This window comes from Diabrotica virgifera, chromosome 1 (assembly GCF_917563875.1).
Source record: "Diabrotica virgifera virgifera chromosome 1, PGI_DIABVI_V3a".
NCBI lineage: Eukaryota > Metazoa > Arthropoda > Insecta > Coleoptera > Chrysomelidae > Diabrotica > Diabrotica virgifera.
This window is the reverse complement of record NC_065443.1, coordinates 265,875,489-265,895,150: the sequence shown is the minus strand read 5'-3', so window position 1 is coordinate 265,895,150 and position 19,662 is coordinate 265,875,489. Positions and strand designations below refer to the sequence as shown.

At 33.1% G+C, this 19,662-nt stretch overlaps 1 protein-coding gene across 27 annotated transcripts in view; it reads right to left on the bottom strand.

Moving 5' to 3' along the window:
* Positions 1 to 19,662, bottom strand: part of LOC114344868 (voltage-dependent calcium channel type A subunit alpha-1) — a 460,590-nt gene that overhangs the window by 339,638 nt on the left and 101,290 nt on the right. For 24 of the 27 annotated variants that reach the window (XM_050650052.1, XM_050650080.1, XM_050650085.1 and 21 more), the window contains one exon: positions 11,288 to 11,388. In XM_050650052.1, the coding sequence (XP_050506009.1) occupies positions 11,288 to 11,388 (101 nt within the window). Of the gene's footprint in view, positions 1 to 11,287; positions 11,389 to 19,190; positions 19,292 to 19,662 lie in introns of all 27 variants that reach the window. The other 3 variants (XM_050650056.1, XM_050650071.1, XM_050650159.1) reach the window with 1 other exon arrangement.

The window sequence follows — 19,662 nt, the reverse complement described above, 5'->3', positions numbered from 1 at the left end:
CTACGATTTTTAGAAGTTTGACATTTAAAAATCCAAACTTCTTTCAAACCACAAAACTGTCAAAATTTTTGTTGTAATGTATTGCTTACATTTCATGACCATGACAACACGAAAGCTAAAGATATTTGATTATATGAAAGTGTGCCAAAAAAGATTTCGAACAGTGCGAAAAAGTAAATCCCATTTAAAATACGTTACTTCACGCACACTTTAAACCCTTCACGTACTGCTATCTATAATGACAGTTTTCACAAACTAAAAGCTTATACATAATATGAGGTAGAGTAGATAAAATATACTTACAAAACGCTTGTCAAAGTACTCATTAATACCTATCAAATAAGCATCAAAATTTATGCTCCCAAAATTTTTCAAATAGTATGCTCTAAAAATTTTTCCAAAAACATGTTATTGTTTTTTTTTTAGAATAATCCGATAATTTGTACGATGTCAGGATTATCCAAAAAATAATTAGAAATATTATTTCAGGGATTGCAAAATCATATTAAATTTATTCTTCTAATGGCCGGTTTCGCCAACAACGAATAGTAGTTTATTCGACTGACTATAAAACTGACATATCTATGTTATACCAACGTCAAATAAGACTTATTTTATTTATTTATGAAATAAATATTTAGTCTTCGAATAAAATGACAAGTTAATCTCGCTTTAAATATCTATAACAAAGAAAATTGGTCAGTTTAACTTTAAATTATCAAAATTATATGGAAACACTTGAGGTTTGTTCTAGCATCAGTTTCAAACGGTTTGAAACCATCAGCGAATAGTGGACCAGCGCGAGTAGAGGGGATAGCACTGGTGGCTGTATTATGTTCTCTCACTGACCAACTGTTTGCTGTTGGTTTCTGACTAGTTTGACTGTTTGCTAGAACAAACCTAATAAAAATATAATCGACTAATAAATTTTATTCGACGAATGAACTATTCACTGATTTATTTGTTGTTATTGAAACCGGACCCAAATCCCTTATTTTTTAAGAAGAAATGTTAAAAGCCACCGGTTACATGGTCCTTGCATTAAATTTAGCCTTTAAACGTTTATATCTGGCTTATTTTTTACTCTACAAAAAAATAGCTTTGTTAAAAAAGAACTCACATTTTTTTCTGTATTATTTTTTAGGTTTATCGAGTAATTTTGGAGTAATTATCGAAAGAAAATAAAATTTATGAAAATTTGAAAAATTCTGATTTTTTTAAATTATACTTTTTTTAATATGCATTCTAAACTGGTCAAAATGTTTGAGGTCATTACCTATACTAAAGTAAAGAACGTTTTATAGGGATTACTATAAATTTTAATTTTATTGAGATGAAGAATGTTTTATTTTTCACTTTTTCTTAAAACAAATCGAGAGGGGCCCTTTTATTTTTATCATAACTTGCTTAATTTTGATGCTATCAACTTCTTCTGGAGCTCATTTCATTTGTATTTCTGAGTTCTTTGACAAGTGTTAAGTAGATAAGCATATTTTATAAAATGCATTTATGATGCATATTATCATTTTTTCGTTTTAAATACCTAGATTTGAGTATACTTTGAATTAGTATTATTTTAAAAAGTTTTTCGACTAAGGAATTTATTCGATTTTTAATTAGCTTAAATTTGAAAAAATAATAAAAAAAATAATAACTTTTCTGTAAAACCTTATAGTTTTTGAGCTATTTATGAAAAACCGCTTTAAAGATGTATTTTTTTACGAAAAATTAAAATCTCTGATCTTGAGTAACTCAAAAAGTATTGATTTAACTTTATGTGGCATATTTTGCCTATAATTTATCCCTCTATTGTTTTATGGGGTTATTTTTAATAAAATAATTTTATTAAAATAAACGAGATGGAGTGGAATCCACCCCCAGGATAAAAGCGCAAGTTGTTACCATGTACTTTTATTTCTTATGGTATCTTCTAACTACTCACCACTTTGCATGAAAATCGACGGAGCTTCAACGAAATCGGAAATGAAAACCTTCAGTGACTGTACTAAATAGTTTAGTGCTCAGCTTTGTTTATTGATTTTACAAAAAACAAATACTCCTAATTTCATAGTTAATTGTGTAATTTTAAAACACTAGCAATAGCAGAACAAGCTTATAATCCAGAAAAAATTATCGATACTCACAGATCAGACAGTCAAAAAATAAGCAAAGATTTTTAAAGAAACGAACTAAAGTCTAATAGAGATAAAAAATTTATACAGCTTTATCGTTTCTTTTAATGTTAATAACAATTTTAAAGTACACGGAAGAAGCAAAAAACAGGATAGCTTTAGATATTCTTGTCACATTGTAACGATTCAAAAATTCTGCGTTTTGATGCACTATTTCACTTCCCACCCTGTATAGTATTTTCTAATATTCAATACTTCAACTTGAATTTATATTTACGAATGTTTGTTTGTTTTTCTATCCTAATACGAGAATTGTTTTAATGTTGCCTCTTAGATTTATTTATTCAAAATAAGGTTAACTATCTTAAAATTCGAAAGAAAAACATTTGCAAACACTTCGATTAGTATAAGCAAAACCAATATTTTGTTTATTCGTCTCTAAGTTGTCCTATTGGTTGAAATTATATGCGAGCGCGATTGCCGCGGAATGGATCTTTGCCAATGAAAATGCACTTCACTTTCCAGTTACATCTTGTCTGGGGAAGTCATCTCAATGGAGAGAAGCGATACCGGCTGTTTTAGCACATATATATGCATTTGTACAATATTTGGGTGTTTGAATAGACCTTTGGAAATACAAGTATATCTTTGGCATTAGTTAGTAATATTTAGGGTCAATAAAATTGTGAGAAGAAGTAAAGTATTTGCAGTAGCCCAGTTAGGTACTATTTATTATTAACGGAGTTTTGTTACAAGATATTGTAAGATTTTTTTGTTTACGAATCCTGCAACCACAAATTAATAGCTGAGGTAAATATTTCTTTTTGGAGAACCAGGGCCGGATTTGCCACTAGGCCGACTAGGCACTGGCATAGAGCGCCAAATTTGTTAGGGCGCGAACCAGGCAGATTTTGTTCGGTGCATCACAAACCCGGCCACCAACTTACACATCATCAAGGCAGCACTATCCATCAGATAAAAAAGACAGTTATTTAACTGATAAGCTATTTTCTCGTAAACTTAAAAATGGAGAAATAATAAATAGAAATTGGATGTCTTTTTCTCAGAGAAAGGGTCTGTGTTTTGTGTACCATGCATATTGTTCAGTTGCTCTGCTAACGCAAAAACATTTACAGCCGGTTTTAATGATTGAAAAAATGCTTCACAAAGAGTGGTAGACCACGAAAATTCTCCATGTCATAAGTCACACCAGAAAACATTCAAATTGATAGGTCAAATAAAAGGACATGTTAGTTCAAGTCTTGCTGATCAGTTAAATAAGGAAACTAATAACTGGAGAAATGTTCTTAAGCGTGTTGTTGCCGCTGTAAAATTTCTATCCACAAAGGATTAGCTTTCCGTAGTAGCCATGAATATTTAGGACTGTTTGATCAAGGCATATTTTTAGGTTTAATACAATTTTTATTCGAATTTGACTCCTTTCTTGCAGAGCAATTGAAAGTATATGGCGATGGAGGTTCAAGTACAACTTCATACATTTCTTAGTCAACATATTATGAAGAAGTTATCCTTCTTATGACTGAAAATGTTCGAAGACAAATATTAAATGAAGCTAAGGAAGCAAAATATTTTGGAATTATGGTAGACTCCACTACAGACATATCTCATATTGACCAATTAACGTTGGTACTAAGGAATATAACTAGAGATCGCATACCCGTAGAACTCTTTTTGTGTTTTTTGCCTAATGTCGGACACAAAGCTGAAGAGATTGAAAATGCTATTATCGATGTTTGTGATATATTCGATTTGGATATCACAAAATGCCGTGGTTACTCATATGATAATGCCAGTAATATGGCAGGGACTCAGGTGTTCAAACCAGAATCAAAAAACTATGTCCTCAGGCTGAGTATGTCCCACGTGCCGCTCATTCCTTAAATCTGGTAGGATCTGTGGCCGTTAGTTCATGTGTGGTTGCTGTTTCTTTTTTGTTCTACTTCAAGAACTGTACAATTTTTTCACAAGTTCAACACATCGATGGGAGCTTTATTTGAACCAAAATGTTCTGTGGTACTTCAAAGCCTATCTAAAACACCTTGGTTTGCGAGAAACGATGCTTGTCGAGCTCTGAAAGAAAATTGGCCGGCAATGACAGAATCTTTGAAACTAATAGAGAATGACAGGAACGAAAAACCTTCATGCCGTAGTGACGCATCTGCTCTAAGATTAAACCTTGAATCACTAGAGATAGTATTTTTCTCCATATTTTGGAGTACCGTTTTAGAACGATTACAAAAAGTCAGTACTAAGCTTCAGTATGAAACTACAACTTTAAGTAAAGTAAAAGGATATTATCAGTCGTTGGCTGGTTTTTTGGTAGAGCTTGGTTAAGCCAAAAGTTGGTTGGTTATAAGGGGGTTGGGGGAGGGGAGATCAAGACGTAGGGCGCCAGAAATATTAATGCCTAGTAGGGTTCAACATGTAAATCCGGTCCTGTGGAGAACAATATAAAGAAAGAAAATGTACCTAGAAGTGCTCTTATTGTATTTATTTGTATCAACACAATGTAGTGCTGGTGTTTTTGTTTTGAAGGGGTATTTCAAGTATTTTTTTATGTATCACAGTTGTTTTCTTTGTAGAACAATAAGGCCGGCCGCAAGTTGACAAGCAGCATTGTGAAGTGACGCAGGTAAGTCATGATGAGAAAAACTTGCTAGTGACTGGATCACCGCAAATTGAAACGCATTTTGTGCCCACTGTTCTTAAGTAACGTGTTTCTTTCCTACGGAGTTCGTGGATCTTAGTTATACAAACCGTGAAAATCTACGGAATGGGAACTGCGTAGCGCAAAATCCCGCACAGTGAAAACTGCGTCACGTCACTCTGATTGGAAACTTGCGGTATCCAGGTATCCAATTTTTCGTACGGTGTTCAAATTGAGCAATTCTCCATTAGTATTTGCTCTTCTTAAGACCTTCTCGTTTCTCAACCTATCTCTGTCCATGGTATGCAGAATATTTTTTTACGCAAGGTCTATATTTCAAAGGCTTCCAGCTTATTAATGAAAGATATTTTCAACGTTCATGCCTCCATGCCGTATAACAATATGGACCATACACAGCAGTTGACCATTCCGTAACGGAGATTGAAGAAAAGATTGCGGTTACAAAGTAGCGGCTTAAATTAAATAAAGGCTTGTCTTACTTATTCGTTACGGCAATTTATTTCTTGTTGAGGATCCCACTAGTTATTCACCATCATTCCCAAGTATTTGAACGCTTTCTCTTGATCAATTGGAGCATTATCTACTTGTAGTTATACTCTTAAAAGTGCGCCCTTTCTTATTGCCATGCATTTAGTTTTTTCTGTATATTATTTATTGTTTTGGCAATTTTATAATATTCTAGGTGTTTTTCTTTTCCCACTTAAAAGTTGAGCCATACAACGTACCGTTAATTTTTATAGTTGTTCATGTTATTAAGGCTACAAACAATATTAACTTGACCCATTTCTTTTTTAACAGTTTTCCTGTCCTTTAGTTGTTAACCAAGCTTTACCCCTACGTAATTATTAATTGTTTTTAGTAACGATTCGCTTTATTGTCTAATTACTCTCGCATAGTTGTTTTTCGCGCCTCGAAAAAGGCACTAGTTTTCAGATTTGACCTAGTAAGCGTCCCAGTTAATTAATGCACCCTTTTGTGCCATTTCTGTGTGATAAATCGTGCAAAAAGAGCGTCTAAAGTAGGTCTCTTGGCCATTTTAATGCAAGACGAGCGGAGATAACGACGTGGGAGGCTTATATGCATCGGAAAGGAACTGGGTACTGGATTTCAAAGGTAATTGTCGTTTAGAGTTGTTACTTACCCACTTAATTATCATAAATTATATCCCAAAGGAATCTCCAGCGTTTCAGGATGTTTCCCGCTTCAAGTGAATTCTTTAATGGAAACAATTAACTATTGATATCTCAAAAATTCAATCTTTTTCTTCAAGTGTCATCTTCATTCCGAAGGTTGGCGATCATCAGGGCTCTACGTATTTTCGAAACTGCTGACCGAAACAATTCGTTGTTGCTACAGCTATACCATTCCCGTAGATTCTTTAGCCCGGAGTTTCGTCTTCTTCCTATGGACCTTCTTCCTGCTATCTTTCCCTGCATAATTATTCGAAGCAGTTCATATCTTTCGCCTCTTGTAATGTGTCCCAAGTATTGCAGTTTTCGTTTTTTGATCGTAAATATGACTTCCTTTTCTTTATTCATTCTTCTCAAGACCTCGCCGTTTGTGACTCTCTCCGTCCATGATATTCTCAAGATTCTGCGATACATCCACAGTTCAAATGCCTCCAACTTTTTGGTATCAATCTTTTTCAGCGTCCATGACTCCATTCCGTAGAAAAGCACAGAAAGTACGTAACATCTCATCAGGCGAAGTTTCATTTCAAGGCTCTCATCTCTTCCACAGAACACTCTCTTCATTTTAGTGAATATGGATCTGGCTTTTTCTATTCTTATTTTGATTTCTGCTGAGCTATCGTTGTCTTCATTTATTAAAGTGCCTAAATATTTGTATTTGCTAACTCGATCGATAATTTCATTGTGTAAATATAAATTTTGGACATTTCGTGTTGATTTAGATATTACCATAAATTTAGTTTTCTTTATGTTCAAAGATAGTCCATATTCTTCGCTGCAGTCTGCTATCTTATTCACCAATGTCTGTAGCTCTTCAAGTGTTTCTGCGATCAGAACGGTGTCGTCGGCAAATCTCAGATTGTTTAATCTAACACAATTTATTTTAATACCTATGGATTGCTCAGAGATTCATTATGTCTTCGGAATAGAGATTAAACAGGGTTGGTGACAGTATACACCCTTGTCTCACACCTCGCCTTATTTCAATTTCTTCAGTGGTATTATTCTCTACTCTCACTACTGCTTTCTGATTGTAGTACATATTTGCTATAATTTCATTGTGTAAATATAAATTTTGGACATTTCGTGTTGATTTAGATATTACCATAAATTTAGTTTTCTTTATGTTCAAAGATAGTCCATATTCTTCGCTGCAGTCTGCTATCTTATTCACCAATGTCTGTAGCTCTTCAAGTGTTTCTGCGATCAAAACGGTGTCGTCGGCAAATCTCAGATTGTTTAATCTAACACCATTTATTTTAATACCTATGGATTGCTCAGAGATGTCTTCAGATGCTCATTATGTCTTCGGAATAGAGATTAAACAGGGTTGGTGACAGTATACACCCTTGTCTCACACCTCGCCTTATTTCAATTTCTACAGTGGTATTATTCTCTACTCTCACTACTGCTTTGTGATTGTAGTACATATTTATTTGCTATTAATCGGATGTCTCGATTATCTAAATTCTTTTCTGCCAGGAGTCTGATTAGATGATCATGCCGCACTTTATCAAAGGCCTTGTTATAATCTATGAAACACATGAGTACATCTTTGTCAAGACATATTTGAGACGTTCAGTGCAAACAACGCCTCTCTTGTTCCGAGTCCATTTCGGAATTCAAACTGAGTATCATTGATATCCATTTCCAGTTTTCTGTGTACTCTAGTGTTTATAATTTTCAGGAATATTTTCAGTACATGGCTCATCAAATTGATTGTACGGTAATCACTACATTGTTTGGCATTCATCTTTTTTGGTATAATACCAAAGGTGGATAAAAGCCATTCTTGTGGTATTTTTTCTGATGTATAAATGCTATTGAAAAGTTCAACTAAAATGTTAATCGAGTCTTCTTCTATCAGTTTAAGGATTTCCGTTGGTATTTCATCTGGACCTGGGGCTTTACCGTTTTTCATTCTTTTTAGTGCGTACATTACTTCCTCTTCCGTTATTTCTGGACCTTCGTCTCCTTGTATGTTACTTAGTTTAGATTGTTGTCTATCCTCTGCAAAGAGTTCTTCAACATAGTTTTTCCATGTCTTTAACTGTCCTTCTAGTTCTGTTATTATGTTTCCGTTGACATTATACAGGATATTTGGCTGCTTATATCACTGGTCAATAAATTTTTTGTAACACGTTAACTGATAATCATATCTTGTCTTCTATTCCCTTTACCATATTCTCAGAAGAAGTATTTAAGCCATCGCTAAAGGAAAGCACAGAGGGCATAACGATAAATGGAGAAATAATTAATAACATGAGTTATGCTAACGACACTGTGATTCTCGCGAGTAGCATGGAGGAGCTGAGCTACCTGATGGGTGAGATACAAAGAACAAGTGCTCATTACGGGCTCAAACTGAACATCACAAAAAACCAAATGGATGCTAGTACCCAACAACGAGCAAGACAACTGATATCAGACACTGAAAGAATTGAACACGTGATACACGAAACATATTGTCTGAATTGCCGATATAAATGAGTCAGATTTAATTTTAATTATTAGAAAAAATTTTTACTAAGCAACAACATTTTTGTTTAATTTATTAATATTTTATATTTTGACAACGACATCCGATGTGGATGTCGAAACGTTAATAAGATTATTTTTTCAAGTTAAATTGTGGCTTATTTCCCAATTAGAATAGTTAATTACAAAAATGCCACAAAGAAATAGCTTCAAAACAATATTCTGAATTTTATGGACCTCGATTCCAAATCTCTATGATCCCTGCAGTGGGTTTTGTGAACTTTTTAAATTATCAACAATTTAGGGCCAAAAATGCACCATTTTAGGAACATTCGCCTGTCAGTAAAAAGTAAAGCATTCTGAACGAGTTACACTCCTGGCCAAAAAAATCGGGACACCGTAAAAATGGGTCATTTTTGATGTCTCGAATGTCCAAAACTGCTGTCCGATTTTAGTGATTTTTTTAATATGTTATAGCCTTATTCTCTTAGAATATGGATGTAGTAATAGTGTTACTTAGCAGGTAAATATAATTGTATACCGGGTGTAGCAATAATACTGTGTTTTTTCCTGAAAGTTCGTAACACCCTGTGGTACATTCTAGCATTTAAAAAATATCGAAACTAAAACTTAATTGTAGCCTTAGCCTTTCTTACCATTCTGCTTTTTGACTCATTCACTTACGTTGGATAATGAAAAAGTTAGGTACTTTGACAACTAGCCATGTTCTTCATCAATACAGGGTGTTTCTAAATAAGTGCGACAAACTTTAAGGGGTAATTCTGCATGAAAAATTAATGACTGTTTGATTTATAAACATAATTCTGCAAATGCTTCGTTTCCGAGATACCGGATGTTAAATTTTTTCTTACACACTGACGATTTATTTATTGCTCTAAAACCGGTTGAGATATGTAAATTAAATTTGGTGGGTTGTAAACATTGTTTATTGCGCATTTTTTGACATACAATTATGTATTTTATATTCACCATTGGCGTGCATACGGGTCATATTACTCGGTCATATTACCTTAATGTACGCCAATGGCGAATATAATATTTTTAGTTGTATGTCAAAAAATGTGAAATAACTACCTCTTCAAACTTACCAAATTTCATTTGCATATCTCAACCGGTTTTAGAGCAATAAATAAATCGTCAGTTTGTAAGAAAAAATTCAACATCCCGTATCTCGGAAACGAATCATTTGCGTACATATGTTTATAAAGCAAACTGTCATTATTTTTTCATGCAGAATTAACCCTTAAAGTTTGTCGCATTTATTTAGAAACACCCTGTATTGATGAAGAACATGGCTAGTTGTCAAAGTACCTAACTTTTTCATTATCCAACGTAAGTGAATGAGTCAAAAAGCAGAGTGTTAAGAAAGTCTAAGGCTATAATTGAGTTTTAATTTCAGTATTTTTTAAATCCTAGAATATTCCACAGGGTGTTACGAACTTTCAGGGAAAAACACAGTATTATTCTTACACCCCGTATTCAATCACATTTACCTGTTCAGCTATTACCTATTACTACATCCATATTCTAAGAGAATAAGGCTATAACATATTAAAAAAAATCACTAAAATCGGACAGAAACAGGTTTAGGAGATTCGACACATCAAAAATGACCCATTTTTGTGGTGTCCCGATTTTTTGACCAGGAGTGTATTATGAGGTAATTATTCAATGAAACTTGCTTAAAGCTAAAATGGCGATTTATGAATGTACTTTACTAATTAGTTGCTTAAAAAACTATACGAAACCTCAGAACCCTTAATTTTGAATAAATGTTAATATAATAACATTTGTAAAAATAAACAACCTTGATATTGTTGGGTCTTATATTGCTAAAAATGTAGTTCATCAATTAGTTTACAAATTGTTTAATTTGTTTGTCCCAAACAATTTTTTGCAGTAACATAAGTCAGAAAAAAAGACCTTTTTTAAAACTGGATTTTCTTGTGATTAGGAAGTGGGTCGTTCCAATGTAGTAAATAATTGGGTATTGATTATTTTTAGAATGAGTATTTATTCATTAACTTTAATAATTTATTATTAAAAGTTAACAATACATACCCGCTTTTTAATCTCAGAGTTTTTAAAAATTTCAATATATAATGTAATTTCAAAATTAAATTTAAACGAATTTTGAAGATTTCAATATACAGTGTTGAGTGTTGTTTCAAGGTCACAATGAATTTATATTTTTTGTTAATCAGGACCTGGATTTTTCTTGTGATTAGTAGTTGGGTGGTTTAGGTTCCAGTTGAGACATATGTGTACCAAATATCAAAAAAATATACAATTTTTCTCTAAAGTGGATCTAGAAAAATTGGGCAAAATCGTTGGGGCAATAAATATAGTATATCTAGTACCACATCGCGACCTCTATTGAGCATTTAAGTATTTCCATTTCCAAATAAGACAAACTGTATAAATTACAGTGTTTCGTCCCCGTACTATCCTGTATGAGTGAATACTAATACTAATATGTATATAGAGGCTGCCAACCAAAGCTAAAATAATACAGTGCCTCTGACATATTATCATTTGGTATCGGTTTTCATAAAATAAAAGATATTTGGTGGGTGTTCCGATATCTTAAAAGTTTTAGAACCTCTAAAAATTTTTTTATTTACTTATTATTTATAATAATAAAATTATTTATTATTTAAAAGCAGATCGAAGAATATCTAAAACTTGCATTTCCGCTTCTTCGCTAGAAGACCAAGAAAAAAGAATAGTATAGAACTGAAAGGAAGAGGAAGACTCACAACTACATTTCTACTTACTAGGAATGCCAGAGACTAGCTTCAGCGGTCTAAGCACTCGAATAGCCCGCAAGGCGCGGGGGTCCAAATCGATGTAATCTTGGGGGATCGACGTTAGTAACCTGCAAAAATCTAGCCTCTAGCTATGGCACTACTCTTCTTACCAATCTAGAACTAGTAACTAGTTTCTAATACGACTATATGGTACTAGTGATAATACAGACTTTTAGGCTCTCACAAAAATTACTGTTTCGATATTATTAAGTGTGATTTTTTTAAATGGAAACTTTGTGCATCCCATAATGATTGTTGAATAGTGTCAATAAATGGAAAAAATATATACCTTTGTAGACAAGGTGAATTTTATCTATGCTTACAAACTGTCTAAAATGCAATTAATGTACAAAAATACCAATAACAAAAAATGATAACCAAAGTGCTACAATACATGAACAAAAGACTCTACTATAAAAAATTAAAGGCTATTTAAAAGAAATAACCTAACTATTAGCGGTGAGGGAATTAATCCCTGGGCGCGAGTTTTGCACTGAGAGACTTTGCATCTCCTTAAACCATCTCAAGACCACTGAATACTCCCAATAATGAATGGGGGTATGTAACCTTTAACTGCATCCTTACTGAGGTGGCTTGTTAAAACTGAACCAAGTGAAATGTTGAATGGGTTGCATGTGAGAGTTCATTTTGAATTAAGTAAAAAACAGACGTACTCTCCATCATTTATTGTAACTTCCGACGACCGGTTTCGCTCTCTAAAATATGCAGATCATCTTCAGGCCTACGCTTACAAGTCACTAAATGCTACAAATAAAAACCAGAGTTAGAACAATGTCTGGTTGTAAAAGATGCTAAAGATCCATAAGATCAAGCCAATATTGAACAACTTACATAAAAGTAGTTAAGGCACTAGACAAATACATATGCATGTACAATCGGGGGCGGTAACAAACGTCCCCAAGCTCACAAACACATGCAGACGGCATACATCTGCATGTGTTTGTGAGCTTGGGGACGTCTGTCACCGCCCCCGATTGTACATGCATATGTATTTGTCTGCTGTCTTCACTACTTTTATGTATGTTGTTCAATATTGGCTTGATCTTTTGGATCTTTAGCATCTTTTACAACCAGACATTGTTCTAACTCTGGTTTTTATTTGTAGCATTTAGTGATTCGTAACCGTTAACCTGAAGATGCTCTGCATACTTTAGAGAGCGAAACCGGTCGTCGGAAGTTACAATAAATGATTGAGAGAACGTCTGTTTTTTACTTCATTCCTTCATTGAACCAAGTGAATATATACTGGATATAGTTGATGAACAATCCCTACAACAGGCCGGGAAATACCGTCTTGAAGGATATAAAGCACTAGGGTGACAGTATCGCAAACAGTTCCTTTGGTTCAGCAGGTTATGCTCCATCGTATTTAGACCTTACCGTTGCAAGCGGGGCTATGCGAGAGGTAGGAAGAGTTTATCTCTTGTCACCGATGGGATCAATATGGTAAAATGAAAAAAAGAAAAAACCTAGGGCAAAAGGCTTCTTAAGGTCGAAGAATCAAGCCAAAAGCATAGTTCCTAGAGCAGAAGGGCAGTGAACTTCTAGAGAACTTTTGAACGCCGAAAGGCCAGGAAGTTCTAAAGAAATCTCCCCAGCTGAAAAGTAAGAAACCACAAAGTCTGTTAGAGTAACAGCGTTGGAATACATTGATATCATGACAGATGAAGAGATTAACGCTGCGAAGCTATCTGATCTGGCATCTCTAAAGCCAAAATCAGTAAGGTGGTGAAACAAGGAAAATATTACACAAAACCAAATGAGCTTTATTCGAGGCCAATCAGGACCACATCTAGGCCGCTGAAAGAGCAAAAAAGATGTAGTCAAAGCCATTAGAGGCCATGACAAAACAAAAACAACTCAGGAACAACAAGAACAAAGATCCAAAAAGACCAAGGTAAGACGGAAGAACATCAATCAAAATCCAACTCAAAGGTAAAAGGATAAGAACCGAGGGTATGACCTGCCGCTTCTGTTAAGGTTGCGGCATTACTAACAATGTTCCCAAAAACTAAGATGGAAGTGAATAAGCTTATGGTAGTCCAAAAAACTATCTTGGTGGTATATGAAGAAATTCTGGAAGCAGGACTTCGGGTTCTCTTAATGATGATTACCCATCGGCCTAGTTTTATAGAACTTAACTGTGCGAATGACACAAGTACGAGGTGGCTTAAGGAAGTGTTTCCAATTTTGGAGTTTCTGGATCTCTCAGGGTTTTGGAGAAAGAAGACACACTGCACTTATTAGCTGTCTTCGTATAGGATGAAGATAGGAAATATCCTGAGTCCCAATGTTTTTTTAATAGACTCAGGATATATAAACAATGGGCTCAGGACAGATCTATGAACACTTTGGGGTAGGTAACCTTCACACAAAGGGTTTTATGGATCTTCTGAATGGATTCTGAATCTCGAGAAGAGCTCCAGAAACACGAAATGGCATTCTCTTTTTGAACGGGAAAGTTAGCTTTTCCATTCAAGGAAGGCATTCCCTAAAATTCACGGCAGACCTAACAGTCAAAGCCATAGTAGGCCTGCTAATAGGGCACTGTAAGCTGACTAGGCAGTTAAAGCTTATAGGATTGGCAGATGATGATCTATACAGATTCTTTCACCCAGGGAAAAGAAACCGCAGAGGACATGATATGTCGGTGTGTAAGAAAAGCCGCAGGTAAAAAATCACACGGAAGGTCCAGTATCGAAGGTATCACACCTTTTAAAAAAATTACGTGCTAGAAAATGTACTCTAATGCTAGAGGATCTCATTGGATCTGAAAACGACGCAGTAGGATATGCCAAATATTAATAATTGGTCAATATAAGAGGAGACAAAAAAATACCCAGACTCAGATCGTTCTAGCATTTAGATATTATAAAAATCATGAAAGTTTATCATATAGTACATTCTTTTTCTTCGTCATTCTTCTCGAATTTAGACAAATTAAATGTTTTATCTTCATATAGTTATCTCCTTCATGGTTAAGTCATCGCTCTAAACCTTTCGTTGACTGCTCACCACCACAGGAATTCTCACCACTCTTCTTTCTTTCATTATATTAGTATTTATTCCACTGTTTTTTTTTTCTTTTCAATACCCAGTTATTGATTGATAGACCTTCCATGCGTTTTTATTGTCCACTTCTTTCCCTGTCTAGGAGTGTTTTTCCAGCTATTTTCCAACTGTTGAAATATCTTCACCTTTATTGTCTCAATAGGTTTTCTAATTTTTCGTCAAATCATTGACATTATTGTCTTTGCATATATTACAAAAAAACTAAAAAAATAGGATGCAAAAAGTATTTATTTTCCCAGACTAAATAAACAGAACGATTATAGTAAAGTTATTATTATGTTCTGTTTTCAATAATAATTAAAATTTGTTTTTTTAATTTCATCACAGTATTATTACATTCTGACTTAAATTTTTGATGAAAGTGCAGTTAATTGTATGACGTATTATCTCTAGTTCCTTGGCAGTCAATAACCAAATGTCTTAATATTTGTGAAAAATAAATTCATAATCTTACGACAAATCTAGACATTATCTAGTACGTACCATTAAAATTAAAATTATATACATAATGCATTCTGGCTACATATTTTCTTTAATTTACGGTGAATCGAAAACAAAAGTGTGTAATGAAAATGTACGGGTAAAAAAGGTCAAAACATTATGTGATATTTTATGTTTTTTGCTATTTTGATTACTTGTCAATTATAAGAAATAAAGAATTTAATTTTTTAGATATCTCGATAATATTTAATAACTCGTTTTAAATTTTATCAGTAGTCCCTCATGAGCATCATCATTCCCAAGCGTTCTATTCTTGGTTATATCTCCAAGCAAGGTATTTTCAATTGTCTCGCTGTAACCTAGCTTCATCCAATATGTTCTAACATCTTTGATTATGTCATCTATGTATCTCAGGTATTGTCTTACTATATTTATTTTACTTATTCTTAATCTGCATGTGGTTACAATATTCATCTGTCATCCTCTTTTCTTATTAAGTGTGTTGTTTATCTTCATTTGAAAGAATCTTTACAATTTTCTACGCGAGGTTCTACATCTTCTGCCGCATCCCACATTTTGATAGCCACGTCATTTTGCATCCAGGTATATTGGTTAATTTTCTGGCCTTTCACTGTAGGCATAACTCTGATAATCTCCTGTAATGCTCCCTGAATATAAATGTTAGAGAAAGTATAGGATAAGCAACATCACTGTTTGAGATCCATCGTTACCAGCAGTGTGTTATAATTCATATTTCTAGAACAAGACATGTTTGTATGCTATTGTTAAATAAACTGACCTCAAAAACTACCACCTACCTCAATTGTTTAAATAGTAAAATTGTATTAAAAAGTGCAAGAAGTAATATATGTATTTTCTTGTGCGATGATGTTGAATTTAAGCCTTGCCTATATATATTGGGAAGGCGAACACTACATGGCGATCCTCTAACAGTACATGGCGACTCTGCAACACTACTATTTGTTTTAGCTCATCTGTGATCCTTTCGGGATTTTCTGTTCTGGTTTTATCCAAATATTAGAAGGCCTTCCTTGCTGCTTAGTGTATGCAATTTTTCACTAACTAATACTACTTCTACTGTTTTTACTGTATCTAGAGTTCCTAGCTTTGCAGCCAGTCTTATCTTGTACAGGAATTGTAGATTTATCTCTTAAGCTATCAATATTATAGTTAAATGCTTTACTAGACTCGGTGGTATTTTCGTTCCCGGTTTGTGTGGTATTTTTTTGGTTCTGAAAAAACTCATTTATAACATTTAAGTCTAAGCTTTGACATATGTCTAAAAGTCATTTACTATTATTATTTACTCTTTCTTCGTCATATTTCCCCAATACATTATTGCTTCTAAAGTATCGTAGTACGCAAGAAGGTCTTTTGTTTTTCGTAAAATTCATCTTTTTTTCTACTTCCTGCCAGCTTTTAATTTTTTTTTTCTGAGTCTCTTGTGGACACCAATGGAATCTCATCTTTTTGCTCTAACGTCTTTTTCAACACCACCGGAAATGTAAAATTTATATGCAATAACTACAAGTATTCATAGTATGATGAAACATAGATATAACGATCGCTAGACAAATATACAGAATTAAATTAAATGTATATTAAAAAATTAAAGAAATAAATGTTACATGATAAAGTATTTTTATGTATAAAAAGAAAATATGTATTAAAATATTGAAATATTTAAAAAATGTGGAAGAAATAGAAATTATGTACAAAATAATGTCAAATTTTGACTAATCTACTCATTGAGTTGTTGACCACCACATATTCGTTAAATCATTAATTCGTTGTATTATTGTATGTTAGTTTCTATCTCTAGCAATATATTTAATATGTGTTATGTAGCTGGACCAATACACGCACTGTAAAATAAAAATCTAACTATTAATCAATACTAAGAAAAAACAAACGGTAGGATATAATAAAAAACACAAAAGGGTCACATATCCAGTCCGGTACCCCTGTGACTAAAACTCATACTAAAAAAATCAACAGCTATACCCCAGGCTGTGGGTGAAAAAACGTGTTATAATTCAGAAATTTTTGAAACCGATCAGGTGTTGTAAAGGACGATGCCAGGAATAACTTATACTAAAATGTAACCAAAAATTTTGGGAGCTTTTTTATTTATGACGTTTTTCATTTGTTAAATTTGCAATTTTTAAAGATTTTTAATTTTGCAGCTTAGGATATTCATTTTAGAGAAAAACTTTTAAATATAAAGTTGTAGTAAATTAAAAATCCTACAATTTGAGCTGTGGCAAGTTTAATTTCGTTAATTTTTATTGCAAAACAGCCTAGGAAAAGTCCAAAATGGCCGTTTTTGCAATTACATTATTTATTGTAAAAATAACTGATTTATACTTAAAGGCTTTAAAATTAAAACCTATAAATTCCAAATATAGAAAAAATGAAAAGCCCGATTGGCGAACTTGTTGCTTAGATATTATAAATTGTTTATCTCGAGAGGTCAAATGTCGAAAGCTATAACTTTTTGAAAAAAAAAACATAGTGAGTTAATCCTAGATACACTCCCCTTCTAAAGAGTTATGTTTTCATATTTTGATGTAAATAATGCGTAAAATATTTTTCAACCTCTTACTTTCGGGCTTAAAAATGAGGGGGCATATTTCGTTATAAACGTTTAGAACTGAAGCGGTCCTATACATCCTATGAGTTTAGAACTTACAGATTATTGTTGTTAAGACAAAACTAAGTTTTAAAAAAATTTCTACGGCTATCTGAAGCTGATATAATTGTTTTTGTTTTCTTAAATTGTAGGGACTAAAGAAAGACTTATATGATTTTAAAATAGAAATTACTTTAAAAGAAAATAACATTTATTTATTAAAAATGACTTTTAAATTGGAGTGGACATTTATTTTTCTTTATGACTGTGATTAATTGTGTCAGTTACCCATGTTATTTATGTGTATGCCAAATTTCATGTCAATACAAGCGGTTCTTTAAAATTTGGAGCAAAAACCGTGTTTCACTGTACTATAAAAGTTGCTAAGGGCAACCAACACAATAAATCACAATCACGAAGAACAATAAATCTCCACTCCACTTTGAAAATCATTTTTAATATTTAAATGTAATTTTCGTTTAAAATATTTTTTATTTTAAGATAATATAAGTGTTTTTTTAGTCAATGACTGTGAAATAATTTCTTGATTGTTATAAATAAAGTCACTACGATTTAAGAAAACAAAAACAATTATCTCGTCCTCAGTTCGTCGTAGAAAATTTTTATTTTGTTTTTAATCTTCGTTTTGTCTTCAGCAACAATAATCTGCAAGTTAGAAACTCACAGGATGTATAGGAGCCGCTTCAGTTTTAAATGTGAAATTTGCCCCCTTATTTTCAAACCCGAAAGAGGTTGGCAAATGTTTTACGCATTTATTTGCATCAGAATATAAAAATATAAGTCCTTAGAAGGAGAGTGTATCTAGGATTAACTCACTATGTTTTTTTATAGCCTGCGACATTTGACCTATCGGGATCAATAATTTAAAATATCTAAGCAACAAGTTCGCCAATCGGGTTTTACCAATTTTTTTATCTCACAATAAAACACTGAAAAACGTTTGTTTTTCTACTTCACTTGAGAAAGGCACTTTGCCGAAACAGCTGTAGTAATAACATAGTTGTAATAAATTTTGTGGAAGTATAGAAAAACAAACGTTTTTCAGTGTTTTATTGTGAGATAAAATGAACTTCCATCAAGTAACGGTCGAATCCATCAATTTTTTTATGTTTCGAATTGAAATTTCTTCATTTTAAAGCCTTAAAATATAAAAAAAAGTTATTTTCATAATAAATAATGCAATTGCAAATAACGGCCATTTTGGACTTTCGCAGGCTGTTTTGCAATAAGATAATTAAACTTGACATATCTCAAATTGTAGATTTTTTAATTTACTGCAACTTTCTATTTAAAAGTTTTTCTCTAAAATGAATATCCTAAGCTTAAAAATTAAAAACTTTTAAAAATTGCAAATTTAACAAATTAATGAAAAACGTCATAAATATAAAAGCTCTTAAAATTTTTGGTTACATTTTAGTAGAAGATATTCCTGGCATCGTCCTTTACAACACCCGATAGGTTTCAATTCAAATTTGAAAATTTTTCAAATTATATCCTGAAACCGACCTATTTTTCACCCACAGCTTGGACTACTATTAGAAGTAACCAACTCTAAGAATCAAAGACTAAAAAACACTAGTCTGCTCTACACGTTTAGCGGCCATGTGTAAGACTCTAAACAATATAAGTAAATATATTCGCAGCCGATCTGATCCTTCTTACTTGGAATTCTGGAGACTAATTTGAGCGGCCGCAGTACGCGGAACGAGCGCAGCATCCTCAGATCAACGTCAACATTCGCTTCAGCAAATACTGTCATCGACCTTGCCATTAGAAAAAATTATAATTACGCTGGTTAAGGTACGTGCGCTGTTGATAAAGGTGTTCCAAATGTGCTCACATCATCGATATATTGTTTATTTCCATACTATTTCAAGAGCCGGTAAAAAAGTTGCACATAGTCTTTTAAACTAAGTCTACTGTTTTATACTATATAGTCTTATACCCACTTTACACGATGCAAGTAATTGCGCAATTAATTGCACAGTTTCTTGCGCAAGAAGTTGTGCAATGAGTTGCGCAATTACTTGCATCGTGTAAAGTGACTACAGGGTGCAAGCAATTGCATAAACTGACATGAAATAGACAGAAACTTTGACAAAACAGCATAAATTTTAGGGTATGTTGTTTTTAT